The 13,962-nt window shown below is 50.7% G+C and overlaps 1 protein-coding gene across 1 annotated transcript; it reads right to left on the bottom strand.

Moving 5' to 3' along the window:
• Nucleotides 1-134: 134 nt before the first annotated feature.
• On the bottom strand, nucleotides 135-13,286 carry si:ch211-117c9.5 (sodium- and chloride-dependent creatine transporter 1). Its single transcript, XM_037481227.2, has 14 exons — nucleotides 12,652-13,286; nucleotides 11,294-11,574; nucleotides 7,615-7,746; nucleotides 6,663-6,981; nucleotides 6,091-6,223; nucleotides 4,780-4,914; nucleotides 4,588-4,691; nucleotides 3,239-3,363; nucleotides 2,762-2,874; nucleotides 2,178-2,318; nucleotides 1,869-1,971; nucleotides 1,338-1,438; nucleotides 1,089-1,259; nucleotides 135-1,007 (listed from the first exon to the last, which is right to left on the bottom strand). The coding sequence occupies exons 2-14, from the start codon at nucleotides 11,379-11,381 to the stop codon at nucleotides 882-884; spliced, it is 1,791 nt and encodes a 596-aa protein (XP_037337124.2). The 5' UTR covers nucleotides 11,382-11,574; nucleotides 12,652-13,286; the 3' UTR covers nucleotides 135-881.
• Between the last annotated feature and the right edge of the window lie 676 nt (nucleotides 13,287-13,962).

Raw genomic sequence — 13,962 nt, 5'->3', positions numbered from 1 at the left:
AACACACAGATTCCCTCGAGGACGCTTCGCTCTCGTTCCACCCGACTGACCTCTGTGACCATCCGACACATCAGTCCCTGCTTTGTACATGGAGGGCGTTTTGTGTAAATAAAGAGTCATAATAACACACGCCATCCATCTTTATCTGGTCATTTTATTGCATCACGTCTCCTTTTCCCTTCCCCACATTCACATTCCTGCTTTTCTCCAATCTCACATCTCTCTCCTTCTCCTCAGGTGGAAATACTGATCATCATCCCCCTCTGATTTATTGTTAACACTGATTCACAGACCCTACGATACACTGAATACTTAAGTTACTTCATAACACACAGATGGAAGCGGCGAGGCTTTGTCTCTTTTTCATTATTAGTGGTTTTGTTGTTTTTTAACAAATGGAAGGTGGAATTCAGAGATTACAGATGTCACATGTTGATGAAGACGACACTTCCCTGGTCCAACACGCACGCACGCACACGCACACACACATACACACACACATTCACACTGTGAGACCTCAGCAGCAGACATTCATCATTCAATCTCTTTGCTCATTCAGCGCGTCGGGACGGATGAGCGCCTGACGGGCGGCCATGGGAAAGACATCGCCACTACGCAACTCACAAAACGAGACAGGACGTCACAGAGGCTGGGGGGGAGCGGCAAGGGGGGGGACGGCGAGGTAGAGTTGGACAAAGCAGGTGGTGGTGTGATGCGATTGTGTGGCCGTCTTTCAGCTCTTCTCCCATCTAATCTTTGGTCCGTTCATCCGAGGGCTTTAAAACACAAAAAGGTGTGTGTGTGGTGTGATTGGTGTGCGCCTATGTGCATGTACTTTGTGTAAGGTGTGCCGAGGTTGCGGGGGGGGGGGCGGGGGCTCGTCAGATGACACTTTCAAACAGCGTGCTCTTGGTCCCGTCCGGCGGCAGCAGCTTGGCTCCGCTCTCCGGCGCCAGGTACTCCAGGTGGTGCCTTCCCCACACCGGGGTGGTCAGGTGCTGCCACCGCTGCAAGAAACATACACTTCACGAGCCACGTGCAAAGTGAACAAAGAAGGGGGGGGGGGGGGCAGTTTCCGCAGCACTGACCTCTCGCAGAGATCCTTTGCAGCGCAGCAGCTTGTAGAGCACGGTGACGGGGATGCAGAGCATGGAGGACAGCGCCAGGGCCCAGCCCAGCGCCTCGCCCCACAGCGGGTACGTGTACGTCGTGTTGTAGGTCAGCGGCTTGTAGTTCACCACGTGGAACAGGAACACGGCCTGGGGGCACAGCGCCAAGTCAGCAACAAAGTGTGACAACAAAGAGTGGGACGAGCGAGGGCAAGCAGCAGAACTCACCACGCAGACGGACGGCGTGATGTAGGACCAGCACCACTTCATGTAGGGTAAAGGCTGGTAGCCGATCATGCGGGCCACGTCGTCCATGAAGCGGTCTGCGCCTGAGACAAACCACATGAGGACGGCGGCGCTCGTTAGGACGCACAGCCGCGAGCAGCTGAAGCACACAAACTGAACTGAACAAAAGCAGCGGTACATTTCCTCTGAAAATGGCATCAGGAGTAAGTGTCGTTTGTACTGTGATTGACCCTTTTGCTGAGCCCCTGCCCCCTCCAACGCAGACCGGCCAATTGCACCGAGGCTATGTCTGCTCGTTGTCTCTGTCTGGACCTCCAGGGGACGTTGGTTCACTTTCACGCTGTAGCTTCTATCTTTATCTTTTTGACATGTTTTTGCTGGACATCCTGAATTCATCCCTTCTCTCTGCAATCTCCGTTTTGCCCCAAAAGACAAATGAACTTTGTGACGGTGTGGGCTCGGTGGGGGGGGGGGGGGCTTAGCGAAAAGGTCAGTCGTCCGCTGTTGTCTCACCATAGACCCATGCAATCACCACACACTCCCAGAAGGCCTGCCACAGCAGAGTGATGCCGCTGGCAGAGTAGTAGTCAAACAGCTGGAAGACATACATCCCCCCCTGACGGGAAACAGAGAGAGCAGTCTGCATCAAGACTTCATGTGTGACCCACTTCCAGCTGCACCTCGGGGCCCCCGCCCCGGTCCGCGTCCCACAGTTCACACGTTAAAACAATCCGCAGCAGCTAAATGGTGCTCAGAGACGTTGTTTCTGTCTCTGTCTATGAATCAAAGGAGCTGGGGGACCGGAGGACACCCCCGGCGTACCTCGGTGACCATGGACATGTCGATCAGGAAGCAGAGGAAGCAGCAGATGGCCGCCACCACCTCCCGCCGCAGGGAGCCCAGGGCGGACTTGGGCGGCAGCATGTCCATGATTCCTGTTATCAGACCCTCGACGCCCACGAACTGCAAGAGGAGACAAGTGATCACATTCTGCTCTTCTCCTCCAGCGACCTCAGAACTCAAGGTACCAAATAAGGACTCGTTATTAAACTAATTAAACTAATATTAAACTAATTATTTAACTAATCAAATGAAATAAAAATATAGGGATTTCGCCAACATATATATATATATTTATGGTGGCGTCTCACATTTCAAACCCCACAGAAACAGCTGAGAGTCGAACAGCTGCGCATCTATTATTTCACAGTATGTTACAGAATGAGAGGGGGAGGGGGGGGGGGGGAGGCATGAATGGGCAGCAGACAGACGCTCTCTGTGTGACTCACAGAGTCTCATTGACTAAACCCCCTCAGCTCTGAAACCATGGAAGCAGCAGGGCTCGCTGGGGCGGGAGGTGAAGAGTTCACAGTGATGGGGACAGGAAGCCGCTCGCAGGGATTTACCTGGCTGTCCAGGCCCAGAATGAGCAGCATGAAGAAGAAGAGAGCCGCCCACAGCGGCGCCAGAGGCATCAGCGTCACGGCCTTCGGGTAGGCGATGAAGGCCAGGCCCGGGCCTGCAGGTCCAGGGACACAAGCATCAGGTTTCAAGGGCACGAAGTGCTGACTATGGACGCTCATTAGTGGGTTTATGTATGAATGAATGCAGCTTTTAGGTAAACCGATACTGAAAGATTTTCCTTTCGTAAAAACACACATTTCAAATAATGTGTCAAAAAGTTCACAATTCATCTCTAAATGTGCACACAGCGTGATAAAGTTTTAATGTTCCTGAACGCATCACAATGCAGTTAGCTGCTGGCGCTACTAGCTCCTCTTCATGCTGATCTAAAGACGGAGTGTTTTTGTAGATAATGATGTGATGGAGAATGTTACACCGTGAGGAGGCGCCGTGCCGGGGGGGGGCTCGCTTCTCCTTACCGCTCTCCGCCACCTTGCTGATGTCAACGCCTTGCTCCGCCGCCATGAAGCCCAGCACAGAAAACACCACGAAGCCCGCGAAGAAGCTGGTCCCGCTGTTGATCATGGCGAGCAGGAAGGCGTCCCTACAGGAGCAGAGCGAAGTCATGTGAGTAGTCATAGTCTACGGTTAGCTTCAAAGTGGATTCACCACTGAAGATCTTATGAATCAAATGTGTAAACATCGTGAAAGTCATTATTATTTTCTGCAATAATCCCAGAGTGATGTTAGTTAGTCTGCAGTGAGGAACACGAGAATCAGCTCCTCACGAGGCTCACGAGGCCCCGGAGGAGCTCGGATGCTGAGTAGAGGATCAATAGCAATTTCCCTGAAAGCTGCTGTCGTCTCCGCACTTTGCAAATTGGTCCGTTGTTCTCAGAGTGGAGGGAACCCCCTTTCGGCTTCTTGCTATTACATGTGAATACATCTAAAAGTGACAGGAACGGACAACGTTGTGTTTAAATAATATTGTTTAGCTGGAATGCACAGAGGAGACCGCTCATGGACGTGAATAATCAAAACCTAGAGAGCCGACATCACATCGATCCGGAGCGTCCGCCCACTGCCCGATGGAGGCCTTAGGGCGGGGCTTAGCGTGACTGACAGGTCTCTGCCGTGGCGTCGTCCGGTCTGGCAGTCGTTCCTGCTCGTGTCTTTAACTTTAAGTATGTTTTCAGGTTGCGTCTCCCCCGCGCTGAATGCTAGCGTTAGCCTGCTTAGCATTATCTGGAACCATGTGTTCCTGCAGCGAAGAGCTAAAGAAAGACAAGCCAAGCTTTGTGGTTTGGAAGCGAGTCAACGCGATCCCAAAGTGTCCTATACGTCGGCATCTGTTTGTTTACACCCCCCCCCCCCCCCCCAGCTATTCCCCCGCTCCTCCAAGTGTGTGTGTGAGAAACACAGCCGGGAGGACATACCTCAGGACCTGAACTCATCTCTCAACTTCCAAGTAAGGCAGAAGACAGATCCGCCCTGCGCTTTACGCATTGCTCAACGACTCCAGCACACTCAGGACCAATGAAACGACGCTCTCTCCATTCAGAGATTCAAATCTGTTCGTTGTTCCCGTTGGTAATTAATGAGTAACTTTCTGGGTAACCCCCCCCCCCTCCCTCCCCCCACTGCATGGTTTAAACAAATATGCAAACAGTCGAGAGAGAAGAGCCGCCATACTTCTGCTTTCTTAAAGGCTTTCACCTGTTCTTTACTTCCACAGATCTTTCTCCTCGGGACAAAGCCACGGTGTGTGTTAGTGGAGAAAGGGGCCTGGTGTGGGGGGGGGGGGGGGACAGCGTGTGCCTGAACTCACTGGTAACAGTTGTTATGGAAGCGGTTGTAGCTCCCCAGCGCCGTCAGGGCGCCCAGTCCGATGGCGTAGGAGAAGAAGATCTGAGTGCCCGCATCGATCCACACCTGAACACACAGAGCGGACGTTGGTGCACCATCCCCCACACCGCCCCCCGCCCCCCCCCCCCCCCACCCTCTCTGAGAAACCACGTACCTGTGCTTCCCAGAGTTTGGACCAGTCGGGTTTCAGGTAGTAAACAATCCCGTCTATAGCGCCGGGCAGCGTGACGCCGTGGGCCAACAGCACCACCAGGACCAGGTAGGGGAACAGAGCCGTGAAGTAAACCACCTACAGGGAGACGGGACAGGGGGCAGTGAAGCGCGCCTCCTAACCCAGCGGGGGGGCAATTTGAAAAGCAAACTTGGGGGTGAGGAGGGCTGAAGTCTGAGTGCTATGCATTAAAACTTGAATTAAGTGAGAGCAGTAGAAACCCTTAACACAGTAAAACTCCTCACATGACATGTACGTAGGTTCATAGGAAGATGCAGTTTAATTTAAACAGGATAGTTGGAACAGTTCAGAGCATCAACATCAGCTACAGTCAAATGTTTCAATGTAACTGCACCCAAGTGTGTTTTTATCACTTTGATTAAGCAATTACCTGCTTTGCAAATACTCAAGTCTTAAGTAGAAGCCCATTAGGTCCCTCCTGTAGTAGATGTGTAATGGGCCCTGTCATGTTACTTTGAAGAAAAGGTAGCCTGTAAATGGAAAGCCAGACAATTTGTAAACCTCCTGCAAGAGCAGGGGTTTGTGGCAGACCTTTCCACAAGGCAGTCTTTGTCAAGTTATGCTGAGAAAGTCGCCACCACCGCCCTCCCCCCCACCGGCCTGCTACCTGACAGAAGCCCCCCCCCCCCCCCCCCGGCAGAATCAGCATGGCAACGAGAAGGGCACGAATATTTGCCTTAATCCGGGGCGAAACACGGGCAGAAAAGCCCCTTCAAAGCCCTCCAACGTCCACATGGTGGAAAGTTACTAATCGGCTTACAGCTGGCCGCCTCAAATATCCTTCACCCCCCCGCCGACCCCCCCCTCGCTCTGTGAGCTTTGGCTACTCTGAGACACAAGTATGCAAACACAGACATCTCCATTTGCTACCCTCGTTCTCCCAACGCGGCCCAGCAGACTTTTACAGACGCAACGAGCCGCCGTCCCCTGCCATCTATATATCCAACATACAGATATATAGTTATATATATATATATCTATATGTATATAGTCATGTACACCTGTATTTCTAGGGATGTATCGCCAAACCCGTAAGCATAAGTACACAATTAGCAGACATCACAGTACACGTGCTCCGTCTAGACGCTGATCCTCTCACTACACCAAAGCTGATTTGGGGTCAAAAGGACAGAAAGAATTTAGACCTTTGCACGGATCTGAGTTAAGCCCCCGGCGTATCAGAACCACACGTCAGTGCAATGAAACATTGATTGGGATCAGGAGACGCTTTACCTTGCCAGTGGACTTCACTCCTTTCCACATGCAGAAGTAGACGATGATCCAGGTGGCGATGAGACACAGCACCAGCTCGTAGCTGATGTCTCCGGGCTCGTGCAGCCCGCCGGACAGACGCAGCACTTTACGTCTGGGGGTGGGGGGGGAAACAGAAACAAGCCTCACATACGGCTCCTCTGAGGTCACACTTTCACGGGTCATTACAGCAGATACAGATCCCTTTATGTTTGATAACAACAGCTACGTTTTACTGTGAACGCAGCAGAGCCTGAACGCATCGTAATGTAACTGAGCTCAACCTCTATTGGTTAGCCATTAGCGGTTAGCCGCTAAAGCTACTAGCTCTCCTTGCATGTTATTTGTCTTGTTGTCCATTGTCTCATTGTCTTACTGTCCAATGTTATGCAACAACTGTCAAAATGTCAAATTCCTTATGTGTCTAACAAATTTTGGCCAAAAATGTTCCTGATTCCTCATTGGTCGTTTGCCATATCACATGACCAGGGATGTCATCATGCTGATGGGTAAGGAAACACATTAAACAGGAGGTTTGTGGGTTTTGCTCTTACTCCCAGAACTCGATGACCGGGGAGCGCATGCCCTCGGCCTCCGAGCAGCTCCCGTTGAGGAGCAGCTGGAGCAGCGACAGGTTCAGCGGGGGGGGGGAGGACAGCAGGTTGGCTGGGGAGGGCGACGCGGCCAGGCTGCGGTTGTGGCAGGCGCGGCGGAAGTCCTGCGTGCAGTTGGGGGTGTTCCAGGGGTGTCCGCAGGAGGCCCAGGGCAGCTGGTTGGTGAAGGAGTGGAAGAGAAAGTAGAGCCCCCACACGAGGATCATGATGTAGTAGGTGTTACAGAAAAACACGATCACCATGGAGGCCAGGCCCAGACCTGACAGGGGGTGAGAGGAAGGAAGCCTGGTGAGACACGAGGAGACAGAGCTAAGGACGACCCCCCCCCCCACACACACAATAATTGTAACGGGAACCGGCTCTAAATGAGTGTATCACTTAGTTAGCGGTTCTGTTGTCGGAACGCTAGAAGCTCCGGGGGAGATGTGGTTAACCCCCACACCCCCCCCCACACCACTTTCTCCCTCCTTCTCTCAGTTTATCTCAACATCAAACCAACAAGCAGAACCTGCACTAACGCTCAGTGTTCTGCTGTTAGTGGGGCGGCAGGTAACCATGGTGACGACAGTTGGAGGCTAAACGATGACATCATCGATTAGTTATTATTTACTTTTTTAATTGTTATTTCTCTTACCAAATAATCAATGGGAGAATTAAGATGAACCACAAATACTGAAACATACACAGCAGCCGGGGGGCTTTTCTGATTATCTTCCAGTAGACATTTTTTGCCTAATCACCATCAACATGTCAAGAAAAAAGAAAAAAAAACTGCTCAGAGAAGAAAAGCTGGGGGGCGACAGCAGATAATTCCAGACTTTCTTTGATTGAAGCAGGAAGCGGGTGACACTGGTGCTAACATGTACCTTCTCCAAATGACAACCTGTCGTACCTTTGAAGAGGGGCACGATGTTCCAGGCCGAGACCCCTCCCTGCTTCATAAACTGCCCCAGTGCGATCTCCAGGAAGAAGACTGGGATGCCTCCAATGAACACGATCAGCAGGTAGGGGATCAGGAAAACCCCTGGAACACAGAACACAAAGAACTTAGGGGTCATCACATAGTCTTCACGTAGAACTCAGCGTTCATCACATAGAACTCATCTTCACGTAGAACTCAGGGTCATCACATAGAACTCATCTTCACGTAGAACTTAGGGTTCATCACATAGAACTCATCTTCACGTAGAACTCAGGGTCATCACATAGAACTCATCTTCACGTAGAACTTAGGGTTCATCACATAGAACTCATCTTCACGTAGAACTTAGGGTTCATCACATAGAACTCATCTTCACGTAGAACTTAGGGTTCATCACATAGAACTCATCTTCACGTAGAACTTAGGGTTCATCACATAGAACTCATCTTCACGTAGAACTCAGGGTCATCACATAGAACTCATCTTCACGTAGAACTCAGGGTCATCACATAGAACTCATCTTCACGTAGAACTCAGGGTTCATCACATAGAACTCATCTTCACGTAGAACTTAGGGTTCTTCACATAGAACTCATCTTCACGTAGAACTCAGGGTTCATCACATAGAACACATCTTCAAGTAGAACTTAGGGTTCATCACTCTACACACAGAACAGAGGAGAGGAGGAAGAGGAAGCAATAAAGGGAGGAAGGTAGGAAGGAGGAGACTGAAGGTCACAGATTAGATACACTGGAAGCCATTGTCTCCTTGTCCTTCAAGTGTTTGCAGCCTTTTTAAAAGCACCGTCCTTGATAGTTGCAAAGAACAATTGACCGGGGGGGGGGAGGGGGGAGACACTCCAGAGTTATTACTCCTAACATAGACGTCCACAAGTGGCTCTGATTCTAATTATCTGTCTCAGTGTCCTCAATTAATGATCTCCTTTCAGATCCTCACACTCGTACGAAAAAACAGACACCAGAGGGGGGGGGGGGGAATGGCTGCGACTCTAATGACAACATAAGTGGTTGATGCTGCCACAGTGCGCAGATAGGAGGGAGTCACATGATGCAGTCGTGACGCAGGCCAGAGAGAGGCAAAGGAGAAGAGGGGGGGGGGGGGCCTTGCTCGTTGACTAAATGACAACTTGCGCCTCGCTCGGTCCATCGTGCTTTATGACGCTGTGTGAGAGCTGCAGCCTTATAAGGAAGAACTCATGGAAGAGAGTGTGAGGGAGGGAGGGAGGGAGGGAGGGAGAGAGAGGGAGAGGGAGGTAGAGAGAGGGAAAGGGGGGGAGGGAAAGAGGAAGAGAGAGGAGAGAGAGAGAGAGGAGGAGGCCTGATTGGAATGGAGGTGGGTGTATTAAAAAGCTTAAGCATGCCCCCCCCCCCCCCCAATCAGAACCGGACCGGACCCCCAGGCCCTGAGTCTCAGTCCCTGAGCATCTGTCCTGGGTTCAGAACAAGCAGGTCTTGGGGGGGAGCGGACATTGTGATGTATTCATGCGCCTCCCTGTCAGGCAGGAGGGGGGGGGGCACCTTTTGTGTGTGACATGAGGGCTGGGCAGCAGCGGTGGGGGGGGGGGGGGGGGGGGGGGGGGGGCACTGTGTGAGGCGAACCATTGTTATACGATAGCAGAAGGTGGGTATCAGAGCCACAAGTCACAAGGCTCACATGAGTGAGAGGGAGGGGGGCTGGACTAACACACACACACACACACGCGCACACACACACACACACTGTGTCATAAAGAAATAATAAAAGTGGGCGGGGCCGAGATATGGGCAGTCAAGGCCGACAGCGGCAGGTTCCTCGTAAATGAGCAGCCACTGGAGGCCCGGATGCATGAAGTGAAACCACGTGGGGGGGGGGAGGGGGTCATGACCTCATGGCCTCTCGGCTACGTGCTCTCAGCCACGCAGCCCTTTGTTTCCTTCCTCACTTTCACTCTGCTGCCCTGAGTCACAACGATGTTAAACTCAACATGTAATCGAGGCTGGAATGAGAAGAAGAATCTTCTGAGAGGATGTTGTTGCAGTAAAGTAAACATGGACCTCTTGTTAATGGGTTCTACTAGTCTCTCCTTACAAAGATGTAACTGCCTGTTTCCTGCCTGGTGTCTACAGATCGGCTTAGTTTTCTGGTGAATATATATTTATATATATATTGTTTTAGGTTAAAGACTAAAATATGTCTGTACCTACTAGGGCTGTAGAGATTCTACATTCGAATATATATTTGAATAGTTGTTTAAAAACAGATATTCACACTACTGTACTGACTTTATACTGCATGAATAAAATGGACACCCAACAGGTTCATGCACTGGTTTGATTATTTTCCGTTCCATGTTTACCACAGAACAGCTCGCTCAGAGCGTTATATACTCTATAAACTTCAATTAATGTTAACCATATTTGTTTCAATCACTGAATGAAGGCTGCCGTATTTGGGACAAGAATTGTAGTTATGTCTCGTTGTATTCATTTGTCCTATTATTTACCTACCTAATGTGCAACCATATATTTGTCCGAAAAACGGTGTTTTTTAAAGCGAATATTCAAATGTCATTGGTGATTAAGAAACATTCTGACGGTGTCCTGGTTTATCACAGTATTGCTTTTTCAAGTAAACACATTAATCCATTGACCCCGAAAAAGACCGCGGCTTCCCGAACAGCTTCTCGCAACTGGCCGCGAGTTAGCTTGTTAGCTTATTAGCGTGTTAGCTTGTTAGTGAGTTAGCTTAATAGCATGTTAACGCGTCAGCTCATTAGCGTGTTAGCTTGTTTTGGCTGCCAGTGTTGCCACCAGAGGCTGCACAGACTTTGCAATAGGCACTTTTCCATCTTTCTCATGTTGCAACAGAGTTACTTCTTGTTGTGAGTTGTACCCAGCATGCAGTTCGACTGGGATTTTTTTTATAAATGTACAATTATTAGTATTACAAAATGTTTATGTGTCACTAGCTGTTATGTTGTGGTGCTTTAACCTGTAAAGGGAGTTTGTTGTGAGTTATAACCATGAGTCAATCTCAACACATGTAAGACAACTAGCTCCGACGATGACGTGTAAAAATAAAATCTTCCACCTGCCAAAGAGCAACTTCAGTTGTTATGGCCGGTATGAACGGTATGTTAGAATTTCATACCGTAAGGAGATCTTATACCGGTATACCGTGCAGCCCTAGTACTACCTACTACTACTACTGCCATGTAATACTAATAATTACACCAGACTGTATCGTTCACTGCAGTTTTCCTTTGAAAACAGTGAACAGAAAGTGACTTTATTCAAACTGAGGAGGACGTAGAGGCGCCGTATATTTCTCTGCTAGAGACCTGTCAATCAGCGTTTAGCCCTGCCCTAAGGCATCCCCTGCTTTATGGTCTGTTTGACTCTAAATGGAGCATCATTCACTAAATAAACCTCATGCTGTATTGAAGAAGACTTTGTAAACGTAATCTCATGTTTACAATGTTTTCTGAGGGAATAAATAAAGAGAGGGACCAGAGGAGTCGCCTCCTGGTTGTCATTAGGGGGAATGCAGGTGTAATACAGCTGTAATAAACAGCCGGTTCGGCTCCTAAAGCATCGTGTTAACCCCCTCCATACATAGAGGTGTGTGTGTGTGCTTCTGTAGGCTCACCTCCCCCGTTCTTGTAGCAGAGGTAAGGGAACCGCCACACGTTGCCCAGCCCCACGGCGAAGCCCACGCAGGACATGATGAAGTCCATCTGCCGGGTCCAGGTCTCCCTCTCCACCACCGGCAGCGCCGCGGCCCCGTCCTGGGTCAGCGGGGGGGCGGCCCCTCCGCCCTCGCCGCACCCGGGGCCCGCTCCAGGGCCGGACACCAGGGGGCGTGCCGCCCCCCCGCCGCCCTCCTCCTCCGACAGGCTTCCTGCCTCCAGCTGGGGAGGCTGATTTCACCTGGGAAGTAGGGGGGGTGGAGGAAAAGTAACTAGACAGCAGAGATCAGGCCCATCGATGACGACGCTCACATTGTGGTCTCACAGGACTGTGCAGGATTCGAAGCTCCACAAGCTCTCTGTGCACTGCGGTGAAACGTTTATGACACACCTCAGCATTTATTATTCCGTGTGTGAGCCGAGAGCACACGTTTGGCATTCGGACTAAGATCGTGGCGTCATCACCTAGGCCCCTCCCCCCTGCCCAATGTTGTGATTAGTGTGCTGCGGTACAAAACGCGGCAGAGCGACGCTTCAATGTGCACGTCCACGCTTTCATTTTATCTCACACACACAAATCAGCAAATGAAAGAGACAACAAGGGCTCCATCAGGGCCATTAAATGACATCAGCTACTGCGTGCCGCTGGATGCAAAGCCAGGCAGCTGAATCCAGATCAGAGCAGTTTGGGGGGGGGGGGGGGGGGACTTAATACAAGGACGCGGTTTGAGATCATCGCTGTGAGGGACAGCTACACGTGTGTGGATTTCACTTTACAGCTTAGTGTGTTCATGGGGGTTCGCGTGACACATAAAGCCCCCGAATAGTTTCCTCTCCTGGGGGAACCGATGAGAGCATGAGTCACCTGCTTTGACTGCAGAGGATGCTCAGGTAAATATTTGACTACGATGGGTTGGAGGAATAAGTGATCACCACCTCATCGGCTGCAGAGCGATGTTCACTCAGATGTGATGAAACACAACACAAATGGGGATTCATGAGTCAGTACAAACCTTCAGTCCAGAGAGGAATGAAGCCGTGAGCTCCTGAAGGAGACTTCAATATGAAACTTCACCAGGTCATCACTACATTATGAGGAGCGCTTACTGTGATGACATGTTGCGCTTATGTGAGCAAATGAGTCATTCTAATGGTAACTTTTGGTGAATGTGATATTTTGAATGTTATGGATGCCCATCATCCGTCATGGTTTTGACCCCCCCAGGAGTGAACGCAGTCTGTGGTGATGTCAGAGCTGCGATGCGCGGGCACGTGGTTCCGCTTTATTCGCTGCTGGTTTAGAAGCCGGCTCACTCACCTTGGTTATTCTCTTCCAACTCCGGCGACATTGTTGTTGAGCAGCAGCTGGCGATGAATCGGACTGTTGACTTGACGTAATCTTTTCAAAATAAAATAGAAAGCAGCTGCTGCCGGTGGAAGCCCGGGCGGCTCGAGGAGGCTGCGCCGGCTTCACGACGCGCCCCGGCGGGCTCACAGTGTGGTTAGAACCCGGTGCCCGGAGCTCCAGCTGCCCTTTCTATCTACGTGTGTAATTTAAAATAAAATCGCAGTTTCTTTTCTCTGTGTGTGATTATCACACGTTTGTTTGTTGGGGGGAGGGTGGGGGCGGGGGGGGGGGGGGACCCTCAGCTCGGCCAAGAGATGGGAGGAAGAAAAAATGTCACAAAAGCAAACCCGCGGTCAGGAGCCGTTGACAAAGACGATTCAAAAGCAGTCGACGAAGCACTTGAAGGTAAGCCTGAAGAATCTCATGGATGACGGTTAGACGGAAATGGTTCTGCGCCTGGAGGAGACGGTTCTCTGGGGTTCTCCGAACAAGAGAAACCGGTCCCGATCAGAAGTCCGTGACGGTGTTCATGCTGCGGCGGGTTCGACGGACGGAGACTGGCGATCCGCTCAACGGTCGGTTCGCTATGACCGACACCCCCCCCCTTCTCTGTCCTCTCCCGCCTCCTCCTCCTCTTCCTCTGCCCTGATTGGCTGGAGTGTGCAGCACAAGTGCGCACAGCATCAGCAGCATCGCTCGCTCTAAAGGGGGGGGGGGGGGCACGGGGATGGCGTCCTTGACCTGAAATCACGCAAAATCTGCACATTGTGAAGGAGCCCCCCCCTTACTGTATTCAATAGTGTGTGTATGTGGGGGGCATTGGAAGAGAATGAGTGTGGAACAGACTGGTGGCAGCTCCCAGCAGGGGGGCTGTGAAGTCTGAGCCAGTTAGCAAGGAGGTTAATGTAAACTTGGGAAGGTACGCAGCTCCAACAACCAATGGCCCAATTAGCCCGACCACCAGCCCGACTCACTAGCTAGTAGCTAATTAGCTTGTCCTCCAACCGTACGACCAATTAGGTTCGCCCCATTCTCTGTAATCAGTGTAGCATTTTAATCCAGCATTAAGCTAGCTAGACAATTAGCCTGCTATCTGCTAATTAGCCTATCATTTGACTGGAGCAGAATAGTTGTATTTTGTCTTAATTGTATAAGACTGAGAAGATGAAATCCTTTTTGATACTCAAAGGACTTCTCTTTCTGAAAGTTAGAGGCGAGAGATGTAGTTCAACGAGCGGTTGCACATGAAAATATAACTAAACTTAATGACAAACTGCGACT

The sequence above is a fragment of the Pungitius pungitius genome, chromosome 1 (assembly GCF_949316345.1).
Source record: "Pungitius pungitius chromosome 1, fPunPun2.1, whole genome shotgun sequence".
Lineage (NCBI taxonomy): Eukaryota > Metazoa > Chordata > Actinopteri > Perciformes > Gasterosteidae > Pungitius > Pungitius pungitius.
The sequence above is the reverse complement of the archived record's forward strand: the minus strand, read 5'-3'. Positions and strand labels throughout refer to the sequence as shown.